Below are 24582 nucleotides of genomic sequence, written 5' to 3'. Positions count from 1 at the left end.
AAGATGAGATGAGGGAGGAGGTGGGGGAGGTTAGAGATCCAGAGATGGCCATGGCATTGGTGGAAAGGGGTGAGGTGGGGCCTGTGACTCAGGCGGGCTGCAACAGAGGGACCTACGTCCTGGAGCGGGAGGCCGGGCCATGCCGAGTGCCCACACTGAGGCTCGGCCCGGGCCGTGTGTGCTGCAGGCACTACATGGCGGACCGTCTGCTGAGCCTGGGCTCGAGCTGGCTGGAGGGGGCCGTGCTGGAGCAGATCGGCCCCTGCTTCCCCAACCGCCTCCCCCAGCAGATGCTGCGGAGTCTGAGCACCTCCGAGAAGCTGCAGCGCCAGTTCCACATCTACCAGCTCCAGCAGCTTGACAAGCTGCTCTTAGAGCAGCAGAGTGAGGAAGAAGAAGGCCTGGAAGAAGAGGAGGTAAAAAGAGCAAGGGAAAAGAGTGGGAGACTAGGAGAGCAAGAGAAGACTAGACCCAAGAAGGGAGCCCTTGAAATCCTTGTATCTCTCAGGAGGAAGAGCAGGAAGAGGAGGCTGAGAAAGAACTGTTTATCGAAGATCCAAGTCCAACTGTTTCTATACTGGTCCTGTCACCGCGCTGCTGGCCAGTCTCACCACTCTGCTACCTGTACCATCCCAGAAAGTGCCTTCCCACAGAGTTCTGTGATGCCCTTGACCGCTTCTCCAATTTCTACAGCCAGAGTGAGGAGATAGGGACAGGCAATTGGAGATCGGGGTGAGATTTGGGGTGGCAAGAGAGGAGGAGGAGAGTAATGAATGCGTAGATATAAAGAAGCGTAGTCTCTAGCGACAACAGTCTCCTGAGGGAGGGGAAAAAGTGTGGGTTAGATTGTCATTAACTTATCTCATACTATTTCCGTCAACTTTGTCTGAATTTATTCTGTTTTTCTTTTTCTAACTTCAAGTTGCATGCTTAGTCTTTTCAGACTTCTTTCTAAATAAAAGTATTTAAGGCTATTTATTTCCCTCATAGTATTGTTATAGCTGCATCCTGTAAGATTTTTGGGTTGATTTTTTAGATTTTTTTAAAAATTGAGGTATAATTAGTGTTCAGTAAAGAACACCAATGTTAATTATGATTAATGAATTTTATATTCATATGCACTCTCGTAACCACCCCACAGATCAAGATGCACGCCCAAAGCCTTCCTTCTTCAAGTTCCCTTTCTAGTCAGTATCTTCTTCTAAGAGAAACCATTATTCTCCCCTTTGTCACCACAGATGTTTGCCTGTATTTGAACATCATGTGAATGGAATCATAGAGTATGTATTCTGCTGTGTCTGATTTCCTACATTCAAACTCATGTCTGTGGAGTGATCCAGGTTGTCACTAGTATCATTACTTTGTTCTTTTGTATTGCTGAGTCATATCCCATGGTAGGAATATATTTATCCTTTCTGCTGCTGATAGACATTTGGGATGTAGAATAATATTTATTATGTAGTATTTTTATTATTGTTTAGTTCAAATAATTTTCTAATTTCCATTATTATTTCTTCTTTGATATATTTGTTTTTTAGAAGTAGATTTTAAAATTTTCAGGCAAATTTTGTTTCAGTTGTTTAGTTATCTTTTTGTTTTAGATTTCAACCTTCATTCCATTGTGGCCAAAGAATACTGTTTCTGTGATTCTGAATCTTTGCAATTTATTGAGACTTCCTTTATGGCCAAGTAGATGGTCAAATTTTATTAGTGTTCTATGCGTTATTAAGAAGAATGTATATTTCTCAACTGCTGGGTACAGGATTCTACATATTTCACGAAATTGACCTTGTTAATTATATTGTTCAAATCTTCTGTAAACCTTACTTATTTTTCTTTGTTTGATCTATTACTGATAGAGGTGTGTTAAAATCTACCTTTATAATAGTGGATTTTTAAACTTCTAATTACATACATTTTGCTTTATATATTTTTGACTGTTTTTACATACAACTTTAAAAATCATTTAACAGTGCTGTCCAATAGAACTTTTTGCAATGATGGAAAAGTTCTTTTCTGCTCTGTTCAATATGATAGCCATTTGTGGCTATTGAATATTTGAAATGTGACTAGTTCAACTGAGGAACTGAATATTTAATTTGATTTACTTTAACCAGTTTAAATTTAAATAGCCACATGTGGCTAGTGGCAACCACAGTGAACTATGCAGGTTTAGAATCTTCATGGTTAATTATTATGAAGTGACCTTCTTTTGAGTAAAGCTCTTAAAGTCTATTTTTATCTGGTAGTAATAATATACCAGCTCTCTTTCTAGTATATCTTTTTCTATCCTGTTACTTTTTGTTTGGATTCATAAACCTTTTAGTTCTCTTTTATTGTGGTAAAATATGAATAACAGAATTTTCCATTATCACTTTAAGTGTACAATTCAGTTATAGTTTTACTTAAAATTTTTTTTATTTGGAAATAATTTCCAATTTACAGAAAAATTGTAAGATTAATACAAAGAACACCCACATACTCTATCCAAGTTTACATCTTGTTAACATTTTTCCCATTTTGCTTTTATCATTTGCTCTTTTTGTATATGCATTTATATAAATGTGTGTGTGTGTGTGTGTATATATATATATATATATGTATATATATATATGTATATATATATATATATGTATATATATATACATGTATATATGTGTGTATATGTCTATATGTGTACATATACATGCGCACACACACACTTTTTCCCCTTGCACAATTGAGAGTGAGTTACATATATGCTGGCCCTTTGCCCCTAAATACTTTAACACATATTTCCTAAGAATAAAGGTATTCTCTTACATAACGACAATTAATTTATCAATTTCAAAAATTTACCATTGGTTTATACTTGAAGCTACTTCCCGTATTTCAGTTTTGTTAGTTGACTCCATAATATCTTCTCTCTTTTTTTTTTTTTTCAGTCTAGGACTGAAGACCCAGTCTAGGATCACCCGTTATATTTAGTTGTCATGTTTCTAGTCTCCTTTAATCTGGAACAATTCCTCAGCCTTTGTCTTTTATGATACTGACATTTTTGGAGAATACAGTCCTTTTAAATTTTCTAAATAGTTTCTCATTTTAAATTTGTAGGATATTTCCTCGTGATTAGATTTAGGTTATGCTTTCCCAGCCAGAATACTAAGTAAGCGATGTCATGCGCTTCTCCAGGTATTACATTTGGAAGCACATAATTTCCATCTGTCCCCCTTTTGTGTTGTTCATTTTGATAACCTGGTCAAGAGGTGGTTTGATTTCTCCACTGTATAGTTAATATTTTGACCCTTGCTACTATTTATAAGTAGTCTGTCGGGGCAGATACTTTAAAACCATGCCAATATTCTACTTTCATCAGAATTTCCCCTAGTATCAATTTACTTTTAACTTTGCCATATTCTTATATTTAGGCATGTGTCTTGTAAATACCTAAAATTTGTTTTGTATTCAGCCTAACCATCTCTCTTTTTTAGTTGTCGTTTTAGCCTACTTACAATTACTATGCATAAGGATACATTTGGCTTTTATTTTAATCCTTTATTTTGTGTTTTAGCTTACCCTTATATTTAAAATTTTTAGTTATTTCTTATATACAAAATATATAAAACATGTACAGTTAAAAGAAGAATAATAAATTGAATACCTTTATAGATATGATTCTACCCTGGGTTTTTGTGCTTTTTTTTCTTCTTCTTTTGGATTGATTTTTTTTTTTAAATTCCTTTTTGTCTCTCTCAGTTTTGGAAGTGATGCATTCTCTTTCTATAGTTGATTACCTTTATATTTTTAACCTATGTGTTTGACTTGTTAATAATATCACTTCCCACCTTTCTGAGCAATAAAAGGACCATAGAAAATCTTAATTCCAATTCTGACTTCCATCTTGCTTGTTACTGTTGTTCAGTATTTTAGAATTATCTATTTTTAGTCATTGTTGTTATTGTTTTATTCAGCTGATGTTTAGATTTGCCATACCAGTTGCTTTAGTCAACATTCCTTTTGCATCTTGATCCTTCTTTTTGAATTCAGTTTTTTCCCTAAAGTCCACCCTTTAAAGTCTCTCTCTTGAGAGGGTATTGGTGGAAAACATTATTAGTTTTTGTTTGAGAATGGCTTATTTTCACCCTCATTTAAAAATATTTGTATGATAAATTTCAGACGTACAGGAAAGTAGACACAATAGATAAATACCAGCAGTAGATTAATAGATAAACTCCAGTATATCAATTCATGGCCTATCTTGTTTCATGGGTACATTTATATATTCCCATCCATTTTCCCCAGCCTTTAAATTTAAAAGATAAAGACACTCTTTTTAAACAGCAAGGACACTACAATTATCAAACCTTTAGAAGTTAATAGTTTCTAATATCAAATATACAGTGTTCATATTTCCCTAATTATCTCATGTTTTTAACATTAGTGTTTTTATTTATTGAGGATCCAAACAAAGCCCACACATTGCATTTAGTTAACATCTTTCATCTCCCTTAATCTGTAGGATCCCGCCTCCCCGCTCCCAACCCCTCCTCCCCCAGCCCTGCAATTGTTAATGGAGGAAACTGGGTTGTTTGCCAAACAGAGTTGTTGACAGGCTGGAGTTTGCTGATTATATCCACATTGTGTCCTCTAGCATGTTCCTCTGTCACCTTTATTTCCTGAAAACTGATATTTAGTCATAGAAGCTTATTCAGATTTGGGTTTGATTTCTTGGGCAAGAATACTTCCTAGGTGGTATCGTGTACTTCTTCCAGGAGGTGTGTTACGTCTAGCTGTCTTTCTTTGTGATTGATGGTAAGATGGATCAATGGATTTCAGTCTTGTCAGTCTGATGTACACATTATATCTAGTTTCCCATTAGCTTTTCACTATGCAGTCATTCATTATCATTGCTTATAAGGGTCTATCATTTTATTAGGGGTTACGAACTAGTGATATTCTCGTTTTGTCATTCCTTCTTCATGTATTAGCTGGAATGCTTTATAAAGAGAAACTTCCTCTCATCTACTTTTTAGTTACCCTGGATTACAGTTGATACAGGAAAGGCTTGATTCTTTTCTCCTCCCCTTTATTTTGGACCAGTTTTCAAAATAATGTGTTGGTTCTCTATCAACCTCCAAGACGACCAATGAGATCTTTTAAAAATATATCTCATTATAAACTCATGGATTTTTAAAATATTTCATGTGTTTCAATCCATCGCAGGTGTTATTTTTTTGATGTTCAAATTGTCCCATTTTTGGCTTAGAGAGTACCTCTGGCTCCTTTTGATGCTCTCCCTTTGACAGGGTCCTTGCTTTCTAGTCTGAGCAAACATCCCAGGCTCACCTTGTGGGAACTGTGATACAGGAGGAGGAAGAAACCCAGCCTAATGGGTCTTTAAAACTGTCAGCTCCTTAAGGAGGGGCAAAACTCGGGGGTCTCTGGTGTGTCTTCCATGGAGCCTACCTGGCACGGGGCCAGGCATGGGGTTGGCTCCCAGATACCTGTGGCTTGCCAGGGGCAGCACAGAGGGGGCTGAGCTCTGGAATCTTGACAAGGTACTTCTATGTCTGTAAATGCTGAGGCCCTCCTCCCCACAGACTAGTAGGAACAGACCTTAACTAATGGGACACCCTCGCCCGAACCCCTAACTCCCTGTTTCCCCTGCTCTGTCTCTTCCCTTCTCCTCGACACTTTCCCAGGTCAGAACCATCCAGTCCTGGACATGGGACCACATCGGCGACTGCAGTGGACATGGCTTGGCCGGGCTGAGTTGCAGTTTGGGGACCAGACCCTGCATGTGTCCACCGTGCAGATGTGGCTGCTGTTGAATTTCAATCAGACAGAGGTGCCTTAGCTCCTCAGCCTCTCTCTGTCTTCTGTTGTCTGTCACTGTTCTCCTAAACTCTGTTCCTACTTGCATTCTTTCTTCCCTCTTATTTTCCTTTCCCTTGACCATCTCTTTCTGACTGGCCCTGTTGCTCTTCACCAGGAGGTGTCAGTAGAAACCTTGCTAAAGAATTCAGACCTCACCCCAGAGCTACTGCGCCAGGCACTTCTGCCCCTCACCTCTGAGAATGGCCCTTTGACCCTGCATGAGGGTCAGGACTTTCCACATGGGGGTAGGTCCATGGGGGCTGACCTGAGACTCTGCTCATAGAGGGTGGGGCTCTCGGAGTGGGGCGGGTAGTGTAGTATGGAATGAGAATGGGGTCCCCTCCCCCTTCTCGGGTACTGACTGGAGGTGCGTTCCAGGTGTACTGCGGCTTCGTGAGCCCAGGCTGCAGCCCTGTGGGGAGACCCGGTGGCTGATACCTCCCCAGACGTACCTGAATGTAGAGAAGGATGAGGGCCGAACCCTTGAACAGAAGAGAAACCTCCTGAGCTGTCTTCTTGTCCGTATTCTCAAAGCTCATGGGGAAAAGGGCCTCCATATTGATCAGCTGGTTTGTCTGGTAGGCAGAGAGGGGACTGTGAAATTAGGGGAGGGAGAGAGGAAGGGAGGGAGTCATGCTTGGGGTTGGGGGTTGGAGCCAGGGGTCACTATAAGGGAAGGTAAACTCTCTCCGTATGATACCTTGTAGGGTAACATTTCTGTCTGGGTTTCCTATTCCTGACGGGGTAGTTAGATGGAAGGCAGAGACGAGACATGAGTGTTTACTATGTGTCAGGCCTTGAATCTAAGAGTTTGCATTATGGAGTCATTAATCCGCACAATTCTGTGAGATAGGGGGTGGTATTATTATTATTATCATCATCATCATCATCATCATCATCTCCATTTGACAGATAAGAAACATGAGGCATGAGAGAGTAACTTATCCATAGTGGCACAGCTAGTAAGCGACAGGGCTGGGCATTGAACCCAGGCAGACTGGCTCCTGTAGGTAAAAGGGGCCTGCCTGTTTTCTCTCCTCCCATCCAGGTACTCGAGGCCTGGCAGAAGGGTCCAAACCCCCCTGGAAGCCTGGGCCGCACTGTTGCTGGGGGCGTGGCCTGTAGCAGTACCGATGTCCTCTCTTGCATCCTGCACCTCCTGGGTCAGGGCTATGTGAAACGGCGTGATGACTGGCCCCAGATCCTGATGTATGCCGCCCCAGAGCCCATGGGGCCCTGCCGGGGTCAGGCAGAGGTCCCCTTCTGTGGCAACCAGACCACGGAGACCTCCAAGCCTAGGTAGCCACCCCCAGCCTCAACCCCCTGCTGCATGTGCTCGAAGCCAGTAGGCAGGGATGGGCGCCCTGTGACAGATGGCCCTGCAGTAACCTGGGAGGGCTTGGAGTGCCAAAGCCAGGCTCCCTTGTGGAGAAATACTTTGTTTCTTTGTCTAACCCCATTTTCCCTCTCCCTGTTATTTTACCCATTTTGATTGTCCTCCTTCCCCCTCCCAGAGCCGTCACCCCCTTCTTTTCCTTCCTAGTCAAGGGCCTTGCTGTCCCCATCCTCCTGGAGCCAGCCCTTAGGCAAGGGATCCAGACATGTAAACTCCTTTATATATCTCTCTCATTCTGAGCAAATGCGAAATATTCTGCCATATGTATTGAGTGCTAACGATGCACTCTGCTCAGTGAAATATACAAACTCTAGTTTGGGGGAAGCTTGTTCTATAAAAGAATTTGCCATAGGAGTCCCCTAATTAGTTGGCACCACTAAAGCTTTTTGCATTGGATCCAAGGCACTGCTTTGATGCCTGCTGTTTGCATTAGGTGTAAAGTGCGCTCTCTAGAGTAATCTTTCTCCAACATTCACATGCATAACATCACCTGGGGATCTTATTAAAATGCAGATCCTGATTCAGCACAGCTCCCTGTGATACCTACTGCTGGTCCCCAAACCACACTTTGAGTAGTAAGGCTGTGGACCACCCGTTCTCACCAGACATGCTAGTAGCATTTTGGGTGAGACCTGCAGTGGGACTGTCCCATCCATTGTAGGTCAGTTAGCATCCTGACCCCTGCCTGCTGGATTCCTGTAGTGCCCTGAATCACTGCAACAGCCAGTCCCACCCCTACCCCTACAGATGCTTCTATGAAGGGCCCTTCTCTGACAGTTGGTTTGGGTGGTTGTCCTCAAGCTAGTTAAACACGCATGAGCAGGGGTGTGCAGGTGGGAGCTGGGGGCCACGTTGGGGCTCAGTTAGTAGGTTGGATAAGCAGGGCAGGGAGACTGACCGCTGCCTCTTCTCTCCCCACAAGCCCAGAAGCTGTGGCCGCCCTGGCGTCTCTTCAGCTGCCTGCAGGCCACACCATGAGCCCCCGGGAGGTAGAGGGGTTGATGGAGCAGACCGTGGGGCAGGTGCAGGAGACGCTGAACCTAGAGCCAGATGTGGCTCAGCACCTTTTGGCTCACTCCCACTGGGGGGCCGAACAGCTGCTGCAGAGCTACAGTGATAATCCCGAGCCACTTCTGCTGGAGGCTGGGCTGTGTGTGTCCGAGGCCCAGGCCGCCTCTGCACGCCCCGACCACTGCCCTGTCTGTGTCAGCCCTCTGGAGCCTGACGCTGAGTTGCCCTCTCTCTGCTGCATGCACTACTGCTGCAAGGTGAGTCCCGCCAGCCGTCCTCCTGCCCTGGCTTTCTGCTCGAACATAATTCCCTGGGAACTACGGGTTCCAGCCCCAACGCCGCCATTTCCTGCCCTGGGCAATGCTGGGCAAGGCTCCCCGTCCCTCTTGAACAAGTTTTGTCATCTGCCTGGACATTGTGAAGGGTGGTGGTTAGGATATATACATCAGCGGTTCTCAAACTTAATTTGCATATTATATATAATCACTGGCAGCCTTTAAAAATCCTCATCCTCATACTATACCCCAGGCTAAGTAAATCAGAAACCCAGGTACCTGGAGCTTTAAAAGCTCCTCAGATGATTCCAATGTTCAGTCAAGTGGTACACACACACGTACGCACACAGTATACATGTATACATTAAGGCACTTTGTAAATGGGAAGTGTTATTAAATTGGTGATGACTATAGCTTATGGTTTCCTTATCACCATTCAAGTCTCTTTCTCTCAGAACATCATCACTTCTTTTGTATATACTCTCACTTAATACAAAAATAGAAAGAAATGTTGTAAACCAGAAAATAGCACAAAAGCGGAAGGGACTTTTGGGAAGGCCAAGCCCGCTGCTGTAAAGCTGAAGCAGAGACGGCTGCAGGCTGCAGGTCAGGGAGTGAGTACTTAGTCTTCAAAGGCAGGGAGGAGGGGGCTGAGGACCCCGAACCAGAGTGCTGAGTGTCTGATGTTCCCTGCCTCACAGCTCTTAGAACTGGTGCCAAGCCTGCATCCATCATCTGTACAGGGTGAGCGCCCTTGTTGCCATGAATTCTAGCTGCCTCTCGCAACAGCGGCTCCTGGGGGTGGGCGATCCCGGACTTGTGCACTGCATGCGTGTGAACCGGTACTTCTCCTGGTTCCCTTTTGCTCCGCTTCAGGTTTCTCTTCTCACAAAGCTGCCTACGCTCGTTTTTCCCCCCAGCTTCTTACTTATTTCCTTGACACTTGCATTTTTTTCATTCAATTAATATTTGTCATGGACTTACTGTGTGCATAGCCTTGGGTGCAGAATGAGGGCGTGGGAAAGTCAGAGTAAGAAATGACCTGTGTTCTCTTCCTAACAGCAGCTAATAGTTATGGGGACTCGCTCTGGGCCATTGTGCTGTTTTACACGCATTATCTCGCTTAAGTCCCATCCTCCTTCAAGGAGATAGGTATTCTTACCATCCCCTTTTACAGAGTACAGATGGAGGCACTGGGAGGAAGAGGAATTTGCCCAAGGTCAGGGTTGGATTTTGGCAGTCTCACTCCAGGGCCCTCCCTCCACACTGTTATGATAAGTGCAGGGAGAAGAATACCCTGGGGTCATGTTGTAGGAAGTGACTGCGGTTTGGATTGGGCTGTGGGGCTTGTCAGGGATTTCAGCTGGAAAGGTTGGGTAAGGCCAGTCCGAGGAGGTGAACATCTGGGAGGAGAGTGTGGTGGACAGCAGGAAGAGCCAGAGTGAACACAGCAAAGCCACGGGACAGCAGGAGGAGAGGAGATCCGGGAGGTGGACAGGGGCCCAGTTGGGTCAGGATTGGCAGATAATGGGTTTTACTTTCGAGGAAGTCATGGTGGATTTTAAGCAGGGGAGTGATATGATCTGATTTACATTTTTGAAAGGATTGTTTTGTGTGGAGAAAAGGCTTGGACGAACAAGAGTGGAAGCAGGGACACCCTTTTGGAGCCTGTGGTACAAAGAGGCAAGAAGAGAAAGCGGTTGGCCTAGGGACAGTGGGGAAGCGAGGACTGGAGGGTTTGGCGACATTTGCAGGTGGAGCTGACAGGGCTTGGGGATTAGACGGGGAGTTTAGGACTAGGGAGTGGAGGATGATCCCTGGGTTTTCAATCTGAGCATCTGGGTAGATGGAATGTGTCATCTTTTACCGGGGCTGGGGCTAGGGGTGGAGAGCAGATTTTTGAGGGGAAATTCAGTCTTTTATGGCCATGAAGTTTGAGCTTATTGTTGGACATCTTTGTGGGACTGGCAAGTGGACAGTGGGGTTTTGTTGGTTTAAAAAAATTTTTTTTATTGGGGAACAGTGTGTTTTTCTTTTCTTTCTTTTTTTTTTTTTTTTAGCTGAGCCATCCGGCCACCTGTTGGCAGCTCAGTGGCAGCTCAGCTTGGGCCGGGAATCGAACCGGTAACCCTGTTGCTTAGAGCTCACACTCTTGAGCAAGCTCTTAACCAACTAAGACACTCGGCTGGCCCCAGTGTGTTTTTACAGGACCCATCACCTCCAAGTCAAGTAGTTGTTTTCAATCTAGTTGTGGAGGGCACAGCTCAGTGGCCCATGCAGGGATTGAACCGGCAACCTTGGTGTTATGAGCACTGCACCCTAGCCAACTGAGCTAACTGGCCGCCCCAGGACAGTGGGTTTTTGAATTCAGAATTAAGTGGAGAGGCCTGGCTGGTATCACTCAGGGAGAAAGAAGCAGGCCCAAGTGCTGAGCTTTGGGCACCCCCACCCTGTACAGATGTGGAAACAGGGAACCTAAAAATGCCATAGAGAAAAACAGGTTACTTGAACAAGTCCCAACCAAGGAGGAGCCTATGAATAAGTCACAGCTGAGTGACATAAATGAAATGCAGGAGAACTCAGAGCAGGGAAATCCTGGGGTCTGGAGCAATTGGAGGCAGCTTCCCAGGATGAGCCCTGAGTGGCAGGCGGGATTAGCAGAGGGCAGAGCATGGGCTGGAGAGCGCCTTTCTTGGGCTGGGCACTGGGAAGAGCATGAACCAAGAGCAAGCCCAAAGCAGAGGGTCTCCTTAGGGGAATGGGGCTGCACCAGACAGAGGCGTCAGCGGACCTTTGTCCTCTGTGGCTGGGAGGAAACCTGCTGTGCCTGTGTGCCTGCAAAGGTGTGGTCTGATTTTGGAGAAACTTCCTCCGTTTTATCTCAGAGAGGCAGGAATTTTGCATCCAACTTCCCAATTTATCTGGGTTTGTTTCACTATAAAAAGGGGTTTGTTTTTTTGTTTTGTTTTGTTTTGTTTTTTTTAGCTGAGCCATTCCTGCCACCTGTTGGCAGCTCAGCTCATGCCAGGACTGGAACCGCTGTTGCTCAGAGCTCGCACTTTTAAGCCAGCTGTTAACCAACTGAGCCACTCGGCTGGCTCAGGTTTGTTGTGTTTTGTATAGTACTTTCCTCTGAGTAAAAATAGTCCAGTAAAATGCTTCCCATTTATGCTGGAGCTTTGATACCACTGATACATGTTGTCTCCTGGGGGTTAGATGCATCATTTTGGAAAGCTCGGCCGCTGGCAGTGTGAGGGAAGGGGCTGTTAATGTAAAGGTATTTTAGGAGGCTCAGGCTGCTGATCATGCATAAGCCAAGTAGATGTGATGGGGAGAGATGGGCGTAGGAAGACCATTTATCAGGACCGGCTCCTGCAGCAGTTTAGGGGTGGAGAGGATAATGGCCTGGTGTAGGGTGGGGCAGTGCTGTGGGCACAGGACAGGATTTACAAGATGCCAAGGTTCCGACCCTGGGACTGCCGTTGATCAGGATCTGGGAGATGCAGTGGGCAAGTCTGGGTCTGGGGGCACAGGAGCCTCAAGACAGGCATGGAGGTGAGCAAATGGAATCAGGAGGAGAGCCCAAAACTGGGTTTGCAGTGTCCAAGGTCAGCCACCAGTGGGGAAAGGGGGACCCCTCTCCCAGGCCTCCTTTCTCTCTGACCTTCTTGCTCTCTCCAATTCTGTCTTAGAGCTTGAATCTTTCTCCTTCTCTTCTTCCTCCCTCTGCCCCTCCTCCTCCCCCTCCTTGATTCTCTTTACCCACTCCCTCCACATCAAGCCCAACAATAATTACAATTAGGCTGCTATCCTGGCCCACACATCCTCAAAGACAACTGTAATTTGGGCCAATCCAGGAAAATTTATGGAAACCAGAAAGGTTAGGGTCAGTTTTGAGGTTAATGGAGAAGCAGGCTTGTCTCTGGCCTTGTCGTCGGGGAGGGGAGGGGCGCTAGATTACTGCCCAGGACACCACCTCCTTGTGCTGCTCCTGCACTGTCCCTGAGCGGCCCCTCCGTTCCCTCCCAGTCTTGCTGGAATGAGTATCTAACGATGCGAATCGAGCAGAACCTTGTGCTGAATTGCACCTGCCCCATTGCCGACTGCCCTGCCCAGCCCACTGGAGCCTTCATTCGTGCCATCGTCTCCTCGCCAGAGGTCATCTCCAAGGTATCCCCTCCTTTGAGAGAGGCTCGGTGCACAGGCAGACGGGCAGGCCCCAGGGAGCGGACTGGCATGCGGGGTGCTGGAGGTCCTGAAGGGGTGGCATCCTGGCGAGCCAGGCCCTCACCTGGTGGCACCTGTATCCCATAGTACGAGAAGGCCCTCCTGCGTGGCTACGTGGAAAGCTGCTCCAACCTGACCTGGTGCACCAACCCCCAGGGCTGCGACCGCATCCTGTGTCGCCAGGGCCTGGGCTGCGGAACCACCTGCTCCAAGTGTGGTTGGGCCTCCTGCTTCAACTGTAGCTTCCCTGAGGTGAGCGCCCAACCCCGCTCTGATGCTGAGCCAGGATCCACACCCTTTCCTGCCACACACACACAGATTTTGCCTTGTCCTCATCCTCTGCCACCCAGTTGAGCTCTGTCTCTCCTCCTGAGTCCTCCAAATGGGGCCTCCTCCCCACCACAAAACCCAGCAGAGCTGCCCTCAGTAAGGGCTCAGCTGTGTCCTCACCGCCCCCTCCTACTCTAGGCACACTACCCTGCCAGCTGTGGCCACATGTCTCAGTGGGTCGATGATGGCGGCTACTATGATGGCATGAGTGTGGAGGCCCAGAGCAAGCACCTGGCCAAGCTCATCTCTAAGCGCTGCCCCAGCTGTCAGGCTCCCATCGAGAAGAACGAGGGGTGTCTGCAGTAAGAAGAGGGCCCCGGGGGAGTCAGCAGGCAAGGGAGAGGGTAGGGGGCCTGATAGCAGGGAACGGGACTTACTGGAAAGCCGAGCAACAAGGGCAGTTACTCAGCCACCCTTTCTTGGCACCCTCCAGAGCGGTTCCTGGATCTTATGTTCCTTCCCCCACTTTTAAGTCTCCTTCACTGTACGGGGGAATTCAGAAGCAAGGGTGCATTCAGCAGTGACTTACTACTGAAGGGTCCAGGGGCATCTTCAGAGGTGCCTTCAGGCCCCTGGCATTCCTGCTGTGGCCCTGGCCAGAGGCAGGAGCCCTCTGACCAGCTAGCTTCTTCCATAGCATGACCTGTGCCAAATGCAACCACGGATTCTGCTGGCGCTGCCTCAAGTCCTGGAAGCCAAATCACAAAGACTATTACAACTGCTCTGCCATGGTAAGGGGCCGGCACCGGGAGAAGGGTGGAGGCTCAAGGGCAGGCAGGATGGGACGCTGTGGCCAGGTCCTGGGCAGAGGGCTCTGTGTCCAGAGCAGCCGAACAGCTGTTGAGAGAAAGGCTCAGTGGGGAGAAGGCAGAAGCCACCTAGGCCTACAGGTGCCGGGAGGTCTGTACATGGGAATCTTTAGCCCCAGAGTAGGACTTCGCATACCCAGGTGGGCTGGGGCGAGCTGGGCATTCTCAGGGCAGCAGGGCAGAGCGGAGAAGAACAAGGACTCGAAGTCAGAGCCTGGTCCACCACCTAGTGTGTGGCTTTGGGCCAGTTTACTTGTCCACACCTCAGCATCCTCATCTGTAAAAGGGGCTAATAATATGACCTCCCTCACAGAGTCCTGAGGATTAAATGAAAAAATCAGGGTAGTGTTGAAAGGCCTCTGTGACTGGTAGCTAGTCTGATGAACCCCATTCTGTCCCAACAAAGCCCAGCAGCCCTCTCAACATGTCCTTACAGGTAAGCAAGGCAGCTCGTCAAGAGAAGAGGTTTCAGGACTATAATGAGAGATGCACTTTCCATCACCAGGCCCGGGTGAGCAGGGAGGAAAGAGTTGGGTTGGTCGAAGGTCGGGGGCGGGGGTGGAGGGAAGGGATGGCTGGAGAGGGGCCAGAGGTCCGAATTAGACGGTGCTGTTCTGACGGTGGGGCTGCAGTGCCCGCGCTGATCACTGACCTGCCTCCCTCTGCATAGGAATTTGCTGTGAACTTACGGAATCGTGTAGCCGCCATCCACGATGTGCCCCCACCCAAGTCCTTCACTTTCCTCAGTGATGCCTGCCGGGGACTTGAGCAGGCTCGAAAGGTGGTGGCGGGTGGGGTAGGGGGAGGAGAGGGGTATGTCAGAGGGTGCAGTGGGCCCGGCCGCTTTCCTCTAACCTGCCTGGATTGGGGGATGAGGAAGCAGGTGGGAGGGAAGGTGCCAGGCCTCAGTGGGGAGGAGCCTGACTGGGGCTCCCCTAGGTGCTGGCCTATGCCTGCGTGTACAGCTTCTACAACCAGGACACGGAGCACATAGACATGGTGGAGCAGCAGACTGAGATCCTAGAGCTGCACACCAATGCCCTGCAGATCCTCCTCGGTGAGGCCCGGCCCCCGCCTGCTCAGCCCTCTCTCCCGCCCACCTGTCCCCTCGGTGCACCCCATTCCAACAGACAAGCAGGTGGACGAAACAGTGTCCCCACCCCAGCTCCCCATCTTCCCTCTGCCCACTTCCTCTTCCTATTCTTCATAGCTTCATCACCACTGGTCTTTTGAAATTCCGGTATGAAGGATACGGTACATGCTGTAAGTGCCGAAGGGCACAGATCCTCACGGGCCTTTGATTTCATTACGATCTGTCCCCACCATTAGAGCGTAAGCCCCACGAGAATGAGTGGTTAGAGCTTGGCCTGGTAGACATTGGTAGAACTTGGTAGATGTTTGTTGAAGGAAGGAGTGGAAGGGATGAAAGAAGGGAGGGAGCCCCTGTGTCTTGTCCCCTCCTCAGAGGAGACCCTGCTGCGGTGCAGAGACCTGGCCTCATCCTTGCGCCTCCTGCGGGCCGACAGCCTCAGCACGGGCCTGGAGCTGCTCCGGAGGATCCAGGAAAGGCTGCTCGCCATCCTGCAGCTTTCCACCCAGGTATGCTCCCCCGGCGTCGGACCGCCCGTGCCCAGCACAGCCCCTGCCCCGGGGGCATCCAAGAGAAAAGGCAGTGAGGGTGCAGGAATGTTCGGAGGCCTGAGTGTGTCCCAGCTTCTAAGCCAGCCTGCTGGATGCTGTTGGACCTGCCACCTAACCGCAGTCCCCACAAGATAAGGGAGTTAGTCCAGATCAAGGGTATTTGGTCAGATGCTTGCTCATCAGAATCATCTGGGAACTTTTCCGCCATAACTCCCAGATGTGGATTCAGAATACCAGGAGTAGGGGCCAGGGGCTTGGGGTCCACTGGAGTAAGGGATCTCTGAAGTTGTTTCCGGTTCTCATGTTGAGTCTAAACTATGAGTCCTGTCTTTAGGGAGCTTACGCACTGGTGAGTGACTTGGGCAGAAGACACGTACATACACTGTAAGCTCCTGAAGCACAGGGCTGGTGTGCCTCATCATTGTGTCCCATGTCCCTGGAGACCACCTCTGAGTTACATTACCCAGTGCAGTGGTTGGTGAGGTGCTGTGGTGAGGGAGGGAGGGAGAGCAGGTGGGAGCATTCCTGCCAGGGGCATAGCACCTAGTAGGCCCTCAGAGAACACCGGTTGAAGGAATGCTGGGCACAGACCCAGTGGCCTCTACTCTCCTCCCCACATCCTCCCGTCTCCTTGCCAGGATTTCCGGGTTGGTCTCCAGAGTCCATCGTTAGAGGCCCAGGAGGCGAAACGGTCCAACGTGCCCAGCAATCAGTGAGTAGGGTGGGCAGAGCCACGGAGGGGGAGCGGGACATGCCAGGCTTCCTCTGGGGCTAAGTGGTGCTCTCCCTGTAGGCCCCTGGGCTCCTCAGGGCTGGATGAGGAGGAGAAAGAGGACGAGGAAGATGAGGATGATGTGCCTGAGTGGCAGCAGGACGAGTTTGATGAGGAGCTGGACAACGACAGCTTCTCCTATGACGAGGAGTCTGAGAACCTGGACCAAGAGACTTTCTTCTTTGGTGACGAGGAAGAGGAGGATGAGCCCTATGACTGAGGGACAGGGGGCAGTGAGTGCCTGGAGCCATGGGGCCGAGGGGGCCGGGAGTCCACCCTGACCACTGTCACTGTCACTGTCATGGGTGGTGGGAGGGGGTGATTCCCTCCTTCTGTTTACTGAATAAACTTTTCCACAGACTTCTCTGAAGCGGCTGGGCGGCTTCCCCAAAGGCCCTCTTCAACTCCCCCCGACACACACACCCAACCCTCCTCATTCTTTAGTTTTTCTTTAGACCTCCGGACTCCTCTGTCAGAGAAGGCCCAAAGGTGACCCATTTGACTTCAGCGATAAAGGGGAAGGGCCACCTGGTACGGGACCAGGTGCAGACTTGCCCACTTGCCCCAGATCCAGCCCAGCGTCAGAAGAGGGGGGAACGGCCACCCCCACAGTCGGCCTTCCTCTAAGCTGCCGAGTATTTCCGGCAGCAGCTTAAAGGCATCAGGAAGTATTCTCCTCTTGGGGCCTACAGACTTAAAGGGTCTCTCTACATCTTGAAGTGAAGTGGGTGGGAAGAGGATACTCCTGAGGACTTGCCCCCTGCCCCACCACATACAGACATAAAGTTAGAATTGTAAACATAGCTTTTAATTTGGTACTGGGGCTAAGAGGCCAGAATGGTACAGAGCAGAGTCTGCGATCAGAAGAATTTCATACAATGGGGTCTAGTCAGGTGGTTGGGTCAGGGGAGGAAGCCACCGGCTTGGGAAGATGAGCTTCAAAGTATCGATCCAGCATGGCCTCCACCTCTCCTTCTTCGTAGTCCCACACCTGGAACTGCGAGCCATCTGCAGCTCCCCGGATCATGGCGGAAAGCACTGGGCAGGTGGAGGAAGGTGAGGATGCCTCCCTTCCACCACCACCCTACCCCCGCCCCCCGCTGTGCTCCCTTCCCCAACCCTTATTGAGGGTGGGCACTACTCAGAGACGCCCAAGGAAGGAGCTTTGGGCTGGGTCTTCAGAAAGCTGAGGAGGGAGGCAGTGGCCATCCAAGGCTTAAAGTGCTCACCTCGGCCAGACTGCGGGCGGAACAGGCACAGGATTCGCTTATTGAGGGCTACGGCCCGGCCCAGCTCATAGCCGACGCCCAAGGATGGCTGGGTCACTTCCGCCACCACCACTGGGAAGAAACAGGAGACTGAGGCTCAATATCTGGGCATGTAAGGAAAAGATGGCAGGGTGGGTATGGTGAGGAAGACGCTCTAGGGAGTCCTAGGTGGGGAGGCCAGGCATGTCTGGGGGATCTAACACCCCAGAGGAGTTCACAGGTAGGAGGGAGGGCCACTCACCATCTGCCTGCTGCAGCCAGGCCAGGTCCCGCTCATGGATGAACCTGTCACCCCCAGCAGTCTCTTCTCCTGTGGTTGAGGGAAAGCTGGTCCTCAGTACTTAGTACCTCTCCTCTGTCTGTGACACCCCCATATCCACCCTGCTCAGGGAGGGAAGGAGATGTACTAGATGACGTCTGAGGGCCTGCCCAACACTAAGAGTCCATGAAAAGGAGTAAGGAAACGGAACAGTTACAAGAAAAACTCAATCCTGTGAAAGGAGGGATGTGTGATGAGTGATAGGTTCAGATGAGTGATACAGCCGAGATTAAGGGAAAGACTAACTCATTGTGGGTCAGTGATTAGACAAGGAGGAAGAGCATCCCAGGTGGGGAAATTTCAGGCAGGAGCAAGGACTGGCCCATGCAAGGAAAGGATGGAGAAAGACTAGACCAGAGCCTAACAAGTGGCTCTCAAGTTTTGGTGGGTACCAGAATCACCTGAGAACTTGATAAAACTACAAAGACTCAGGTGTCTGAGTCCAGCCACTTCATGAGCTCTCTACAGGGGATTCTCATCCTCACCAAAATTTGAGAACCACTGCCAGAAGGAAAAAGGATGAGTAGGAGGTGATGGGAAGGAAGGTAAAAGTGGCATACCGGAGTCAGAGGGCAAGGATCTCAGCATTCCAGCTTGATTAAATGTTATCCTTTAGGGCTGTAAGGCTCACAGCCACCCGCACTGGAGCAGAATCACTGGAGAACTTGTCAAAAAGATTCTAAGGCTTCATCCTCTCATACTCTATGAGACTCTGCATTTTAACAAGCTCCCTCAGATTATACTTGAGCACACTGAAGTTCAAGAACCACCAGGCAGAAGTGGGCATACTGTGAAACCAACGAACCTTAAGCTTCAGGGTCCCTCACTTGCACAGGCCCTTTCCAATGCCCTAGCAATTTTGTGATTTTTGTCTTTTTAAAGAGGTCTCCCAGAATTGCATTAAGTCCCACAAAATCCTGGATCTGCTCCCTGGGTAGGGCAAGGAGAATCACTTAAAGTTTTCTGAGCAGAAGTACAAGAGTTCTAGGCACAATTTTCAAACTAGAAGAGTCAGTGAGAGTCCAGACCAACCGATCAAAACCATGTTTTAGAATGACCCAGCACTAACAATGAATTATCTGGAAAAAAAAATCCTATTTACAATAGTTTCAAAAACAATAAAATGCTTAATAAATTTAAAGAGATCAAACATCTCTACACTGAAAACTACAAAACACGGAAGAAATAATCAAAGAAGGCACAAATCAACGTATAGGTATGCTGTGTTCATGGATCAAAAGAATGAAGAATTAGTATTGTTAAAATGTCCAGGCCGGACGAGTGGCTCAGTTGGTTAAGAGTGCAAGCTCTGAACCGGGTCACCGGTTCAATTCCCCCATGGGCCAGTGAGCTGCACCCGAGCTGAGCTGCCAACAGGTGGCAGGATGGCTCATTTGGTGAGAGCACATGCTCCTAACAACAAGGTTGCTGGTTTGACTCCTGCATGTGATGGTGGGCTATGCTTACCCTCAACTAAGATTGAATACAGCACCTTGAGCTGAGCTGCCACGAGTTGCTGACGGGCGGCCAGATGGCGACTGGACTTGGAGCTGAGCTAGCTGTACCCTTCACAACAAAGACTGAAGAACAACTTGGCTGTTCCCCTTCCACAATTCCCCAATAAAATCTTTAAAAAAAAAATGTCCATACTACCCAAAGTCCCCTATAGATTCAACGTAATCCCTATCAAGATTCCAATGGCATTTCTTACAGAAATAGAAAAAAGCAATCCTAAATTTTATGTGGAACCACAAAAGACTCCGAATAGCCAAAGCAATCCTGAGAAAGAATAGGGAGGCACCACACTTCCTGATTTCAAGCTATATTATAAAGCTACAATAATCAAACCAGTATGGTACTGGCATAAAAACAGACACATGTTGGACTGGCCAAGTGGCGCGTTGGTTAAGAGCTGGCTTGGGATGCCAGAGGGCCCCGGTTCAGATCCCACATATGAGGGCCGGTGACACTGCCCTCTACAGCTAAGATGCTGAACAACAGCTCGACCTGGAGCTGGGCTACCATGAGTCACCGGCGATGGTATAGGCTGCAGCCCCTGCTGCAGTGGGCTGCCATAGGCTACTGTGTGTGGCCAGCAGCCAGAGTGAGCAGCCAGCAGCCACAGCGAGCGGCCGTCCAGAAGCCGGCAACTGATCTGCCTCACCCAGGAAGAGCGCAATGATGGTGCCAACTTGGGCCAGTGAAGCAACGTCCTCCACAACTAGACTGAAGAACAAAAGGACAGCACCTTGTCTGTCCCCTTCCCCCAACTCCCCAGTGCTGTTCCCATCCCCCAATTCCCCAATAAAAATCTTTAAAAAAAACCAAAAAAAACCCAGACACATGTTTTTGGAACAGAATTGAGAGCCCAGAAATAAACCTATGCATATACAAGCAACTAATATTTGATGAGGGAATCAAGAACACTCGTGGAGAAAAAACTATCTTTAAAAACTGGTGCTGAGAAAACGGGATATCCACATGTAAAAGAATGAAACTAGATCCCTATTTTTTTTTTAAGATTTTTATTGGGGAATTGGGGGAGGGGAACAGCGCTGGGGAATTGGGGGGATGGGAACAGTGCTGGGGAATTGGGGGAAGGGGAACAGACAAGTTGCTGTCCTTTTTTGTTCTTCAGTCTAGTTGTGGAGGATGTTGCTTCACTGGCCCAAGTTGGCACCATCATTGTGCTCTTCCCGGGCGAGGCAGATCAGTCGCTGGCTTCTGGACTGCCGCACCCTGTGGCTGCTGGCCACTCACGGTAGTCCATGGAAACCCACTGCAGCAGGGGCGGCAGCCTACGCCATCGCTGGTGACTCACGGCAGCCCAGCTCCAGGTCGAGCTGTTGTTCAGCATCTTAGCTGTAGAGGGCAGTGTCACCGGCCCTCATATGTGGGATCCGAACGGGGCCCTCTGGCGTCCCAAGCCAGCTCTTAACCAACGTGCCACTCGGCCGGCCCACTAGATCCCTATTTTACACCACTCACAAAAATTAACTCAAAATGGATTAAAGGCTTAAATGTAAGACCAAAAACCATAAAACTCCTAAAAGAAAACAGGAAAAATCTACTTGACATGGGTCTTGGCAACGGTTTTTTGGATATAACACCTAAGTCACAAGCAACAAAATAAAAAATAAGTAGGACTACATCAAACTAAAAAGTTTATTTCTTCACAGCAAAAGAAATAATGAAACAAAAAGACAACCTACAGAATGGGAAAAAATATTTGCAAACCATGTATCTGATAAGGGGCTAATATCCAAAATATATTAAAAATATATACAACTCAATAGCAAGAAAACAAATATTCCAATTAAAAATGGGTAAAGAACCTGAATAGACATTTACCAAACATGTATGAATGGCCAACGGGTACATGAAAAGGTGCTCAACATCACTAATCATTAGGGAAATGTAAATCAAAACCACAACAAGATATCACCTCACACCTGTTAGAACGGCTATCGTCAAAAAGATAAATGCTGGAGAGGATGTGGAGACAAGGTAACCTTTGGGCTCTGTTGGTAGGTGTAAACTGGTACAGCCACTATGGAAAACAGTATGGAGGTTCCTCAAAACATTAAAAATAGAACTACCATAGGCTCCAGCAATCATACTTTGGAGAATATAACCAAAGGAAACAAAAACTATGTCGAAGAGATATCTGTACCCCATGTTGATAGCATTATTTACATTAGTCAAGACATGAAAGCAACCTAAGTGTCCATGGGTGGATGAATGGATAAAGTTTTGAGATTATACACACACACACACACACACACACACACACTGGAATATTATTCAGCCATGAAAAAGAAGGAAATCCTGCCATTTGGGAAAACATGAAAGTACTTTGAGGGCACTATGTTAAGTGAAATAAGACAAAGAAATAGTGTATGATCTCATATGTGGAATCTTAAAAAAAACAAAAGCAAACCCCAGAAAAACCCAAACTATAAAAAGAAATCTGATTTGTGGTTACTGGGGGGGGGGGGAAGGGGGGGAATTGGATGAAGGTGGTCAAAAGGTACACACTTCCAGTTACAAGATAAGTAAGTATACTAGGGCTGTAATGTACATGGTGACTATAGTCACCATGGCTCTTTGGTTATTTGAATGCTGTTAAGAGAGTAGATCCTAAGAGTTCTTTCTCATCACAAGGAAAAAAAATATTTTTTCCTTGTTTTCTTTCTATGAGGTGATAGAGGTGAACTAAACTTATTGTAGTAATCCTTTCACAATATATGTAAATCAAGTCATGCTGTACACTTTAAACTTATACAGTGCTATATGTCAGTTATATTTCAATAAAAGGGGGGGGAGGGGAGAGAAAGACCCAGCAGCCAGGAGCAGAACACATTACTAATCTTGATCAGAGGGTGTGAGAGAGATGGTGGTGGAGAGAACTGGGGCTGTCGGTCTACACCTTGATGGTAAAGCGGAAAGCAGACCGATAAGCTTTGTCTTACGCTGGGGAGAAGACGCCAGCGGGTGACGTGGGAACCCAAGCAGGCCTATCCACGCCCACGCCTATTCTGCCCTCCCTGCAAACGCCCCTGGAAAGAGCTAAAAAAAAGTTCTCCAAAAAGGAACCAAAGGTCGAGATAATAGCTGAGCGCGGAAACCGGGTTCACTGCGCAGCTGAACGCAGACACATGCGGTCTGAGCCCGGGCCCCCTTCTCTGGGCGGAGAGCAGTTTCCACGGAGGGGTGGGGGCCTCACCGCGCGCGCCCAGCTCGGCGAATGCCACGTGCTCGGTGAGCACGACCCCGAAGCGCCGCAGTCGCGACACGATCCGCTGGTACAGCTCCCGGTCATCGCGTCCGCCGCGGATGCTCCCGCAGAAGTACAGGGCCCGGCGGCCCGGCTCTCCGCCCTCCCGCGCGCGGGCCGCCGTCGCCTCCATGTCCGCCGCCCACGCCGCTCATCTTCCGGCGCCGGGGGGCGGACAGCCCGCAGCCACGTGACGCGGGCGGGGCGGGCGCAGGGCCCCGGGACCCGAGGGTCCACACCTGTGAAACGGGAACGACGCCCATGTGTGAGGACCCCACCGCCTCCTGGACCTCTTACCTTGCGCTTGTCCTGGAGGAGCTCGTGGTCCTCCCCACCGCGCCCACCTCTCTCCCCGCTGCGCCCTGGTCTTCCCGGTCTCAGCCGAGGGCATCGCCATCGACGCAGCTGCTCAGGCCCCAAACCTTGGAGGCATTCTTGACTCTTCTGCTGCTCTCAAACTCTACATCAAGGCCATCGGCAGCTCCTGTCAGTTCTCCCTTCTAAAGATTTCCAGACTCTGACGCCCAGCCATCACCTCCACTACAGCCATGCTGGTCCAAACCTCCACCCCCCACCCCCACCCCCCACTCAGCAGTCTCCTCACAGGATCCCCACTTTACTGCCACACAGTCTGGTCTCCACTCAGCAGCCAGAGTGACCCTGAGAACACATTAGTTAGGTCATGATCCTCCTCTGCTCAAACCCTCTAATGGCTCCCTTCTCAGGCTAAAAACCAAACTCCCACAGTGGCCCGCCAGGCCCACATGATCTGGTGATTCTCTTACCTGCCTAACCCCAGCTCCATTACTCTCACCGACTTTTCTGCAGCTACCGGCTTCCTGGCTGTCCTTCCAGCATGCCTGCTGCTTTTGCCTCAGAGCCTTCGCATTTGCTGTTCCCTGGAACACTTTTTGTCCCAGATGGCTCCCTGGATCACTCCCTCACCTCCACCAAGTCTTTGCCCACTTGTCACCTTCCCTGACCACTCTCTTCTACAGGGCAGCCTCCCGTTCCCCTCCCCTGCCCTGTCTTTTCTCAGGTACCATCCACTTTATTACTTTTGTTGTATATCTTTCTACACCTAGTAGAATATAAGTCCCCAGGAAGGTGAGGATTTTTATCTGGTTGGTTCACGTTACATCCCCAGCTTCTAGAACTGCCTGGCAAATCGGAAACGTTTATCAAATATTTGTTGAATTGAAGAGTGGATTAAATGAGAAGTTGCATTTGACAGCACTTTGCAATCTGCTCAGCCTGCTAGCAGGCTGATAAAAGCAGGATCTTCAGGGACACAGGCAAACACACCATTGCTCACTGGCAATAATGATCTCCCCCGCGTTTTATTATGAAAATAACACACATATAGGACAAAAAAAATGTAAATGAAACAGAGGGTATGCAGTAGGAAGTGAGTCCTGAGACCCCAATCTCATTCCTTAGAGGAAAGCACCGTCCACAGTTTCTTCTGAATTATTCCTGAATGACAACTATTAAAACACCAAAGTGTGAAGTTACAGAGCAGGCACAATAATAATTTCATTTTTAATGAAAAGACACAAAGAGAAGACAAAGAGATGTCAGGATATTTCTGTCCACTGATGGGCCCAGCCTCAGATACAGGGACCATGGGGAAAATGTGTATGCACAGCTGTGACCTAGTGTTCCCCAGGCACACTCAGCCCCCACACACACCCAGAGGTGTGTGTGTGACGTGCCAGATGACTTGATGGGCAACCTCCTTCACCCTTGTTATCCATACTCACAAGTTCCAGTTCTCCCCACAGGTGAGGACCACACACGCACATGTACACACAGAGCATCTTGTTTCCCTGCCTCTGTGTCTTAAAGAAAATAAACCAGCCTCCATCTCTTAAGGGTCCACACCTCTGATGTGGCTGGCA

General features: G+C 48.7%; 2 protein-coding genes across 4 annotated transcripts in view; one reads left to right on the top strand and one right to left on the bottom strand.

The window, feature by feature from the left end:
- CUL9 (cullin 9) overlaps positions 1 to 16677 on the top strand; it is a 36680-nt gene extending 20003 nt beyond the window's left edge. For both annotated transcript variants that reach the window (XM_019642765.1, XM_019642764.1), the window contains exons 25-41: positions 188 to 416; positions 509 to 698; positions 5682 to 5827; positions 5972 to 6101; positions 6235 to 6434; positions 6905 to 7155; positions 8175 to 8520; positions 12568 to 12708; positions 12853 to 13017; positions 13234 to 13397; positions 13733 to 13826; positions 14341 to 14415; positions 14575 to 14685; positions 14844 to 14961; positions 15370 to 15503; positions 16184 to 16257; positions 16339 to 16677. In XM_019642765.1, the coding sequence (XP_019498310.1) occupies positions 188 to 416; positions 509 to 698; positions 5682 to 5827; positions 5972 to 6101; positions 6235 to 6434; positions 6905 to 7155; positions 8175 to 8520; positions 12568 to 12708; positions 12853 to 13017; positions 13234 to 13397; positions 13733 to 13826; positions 14341 to 14415; positions 14575 to 14685; positions 14844 to 14961; positions 15370 to 15503; positions 16184 to 16257; positions 16339 to 16537 (2767 nt within the window). In that variant the 3' untranslated portion in view covers positions 16538 to 16677. The remainder of the gene's footprint in view (positions 1 to 187; positions 417 to 508; positions 699 to 5681; positions 5828 to 5971; positions 6102 to 6234; positions 6435 to 6904; positions 7156 to 8174; positions 8521 to 12567; positions 12709 to 12852; positions 13018 to 13233; positions 13398 to 13732; positions 13827 to 14340; positions 14416 to 14574; positions 14686 to 14843; positions 14962 to 15369; positions 15504 to 16183; positions 16258 to 16338) is intronic.
- Positions 16678 to 17103: 426 nt separating this feature from the next.
- DNPH1 (2'-deoxynucleoside 5'-phosphate N-hydrolase 1) lies at positions 17104 to 23217 on the bottom strand. 2 transcript variants are annotated; one of them, XM_019642767.1, is made up of 4 exons: positions 22979 to 23217; positions 17827 to 17895; positions 17547 to 17657; positions 17104 to 17355 (listed from the first exon to the last, which is right to left on the bottom strand). In XM_019642767.1, the coding sequence occupies exons 1-4, from the start codon at positions 23076 to 23078 to the stop codon at positions 17207 to 17209; spliced, it is 429 nt and encodes a 142-aa protein (XP_019498312.1). In that variant the 5' UTR covers positions 23079 to 23217; the 3' UTR covers positions 17104 to 17206. The 2 variants fall into 2 exon arrangements, with proteins under 2 accessions (XP_019498312.1, XP_019498311.1); XM_019642766.1 differs by lacking the exon at positions 22979 to 23217 and adding an exon at positions 22631 to 22853.
- Between the last annotated feature and the right edge of the window lie 1365 nt (positions 23218 to 24582).

This window comes from Hipposideros armiger, unplaced genomic scaffold, assembly GCF_001890085.2.
Source record: "Hipposideros armiger isolate ML-2016 unplaced genomic scaffold, ASM189008v1 scaffold_72, whole genome shotgun sequence".
Classification (NCBI taxonomy): Eukaryota; Metazoa; Chordata; class Mammalia; order Chiroptera; family Hipposideridae; genus Hipposideros; species Hipposideros armiger.
Note: the sequence above shows the minus strand (reverse complement) of the source record. Positions and strands in the feature narration are given on the sequence as shown.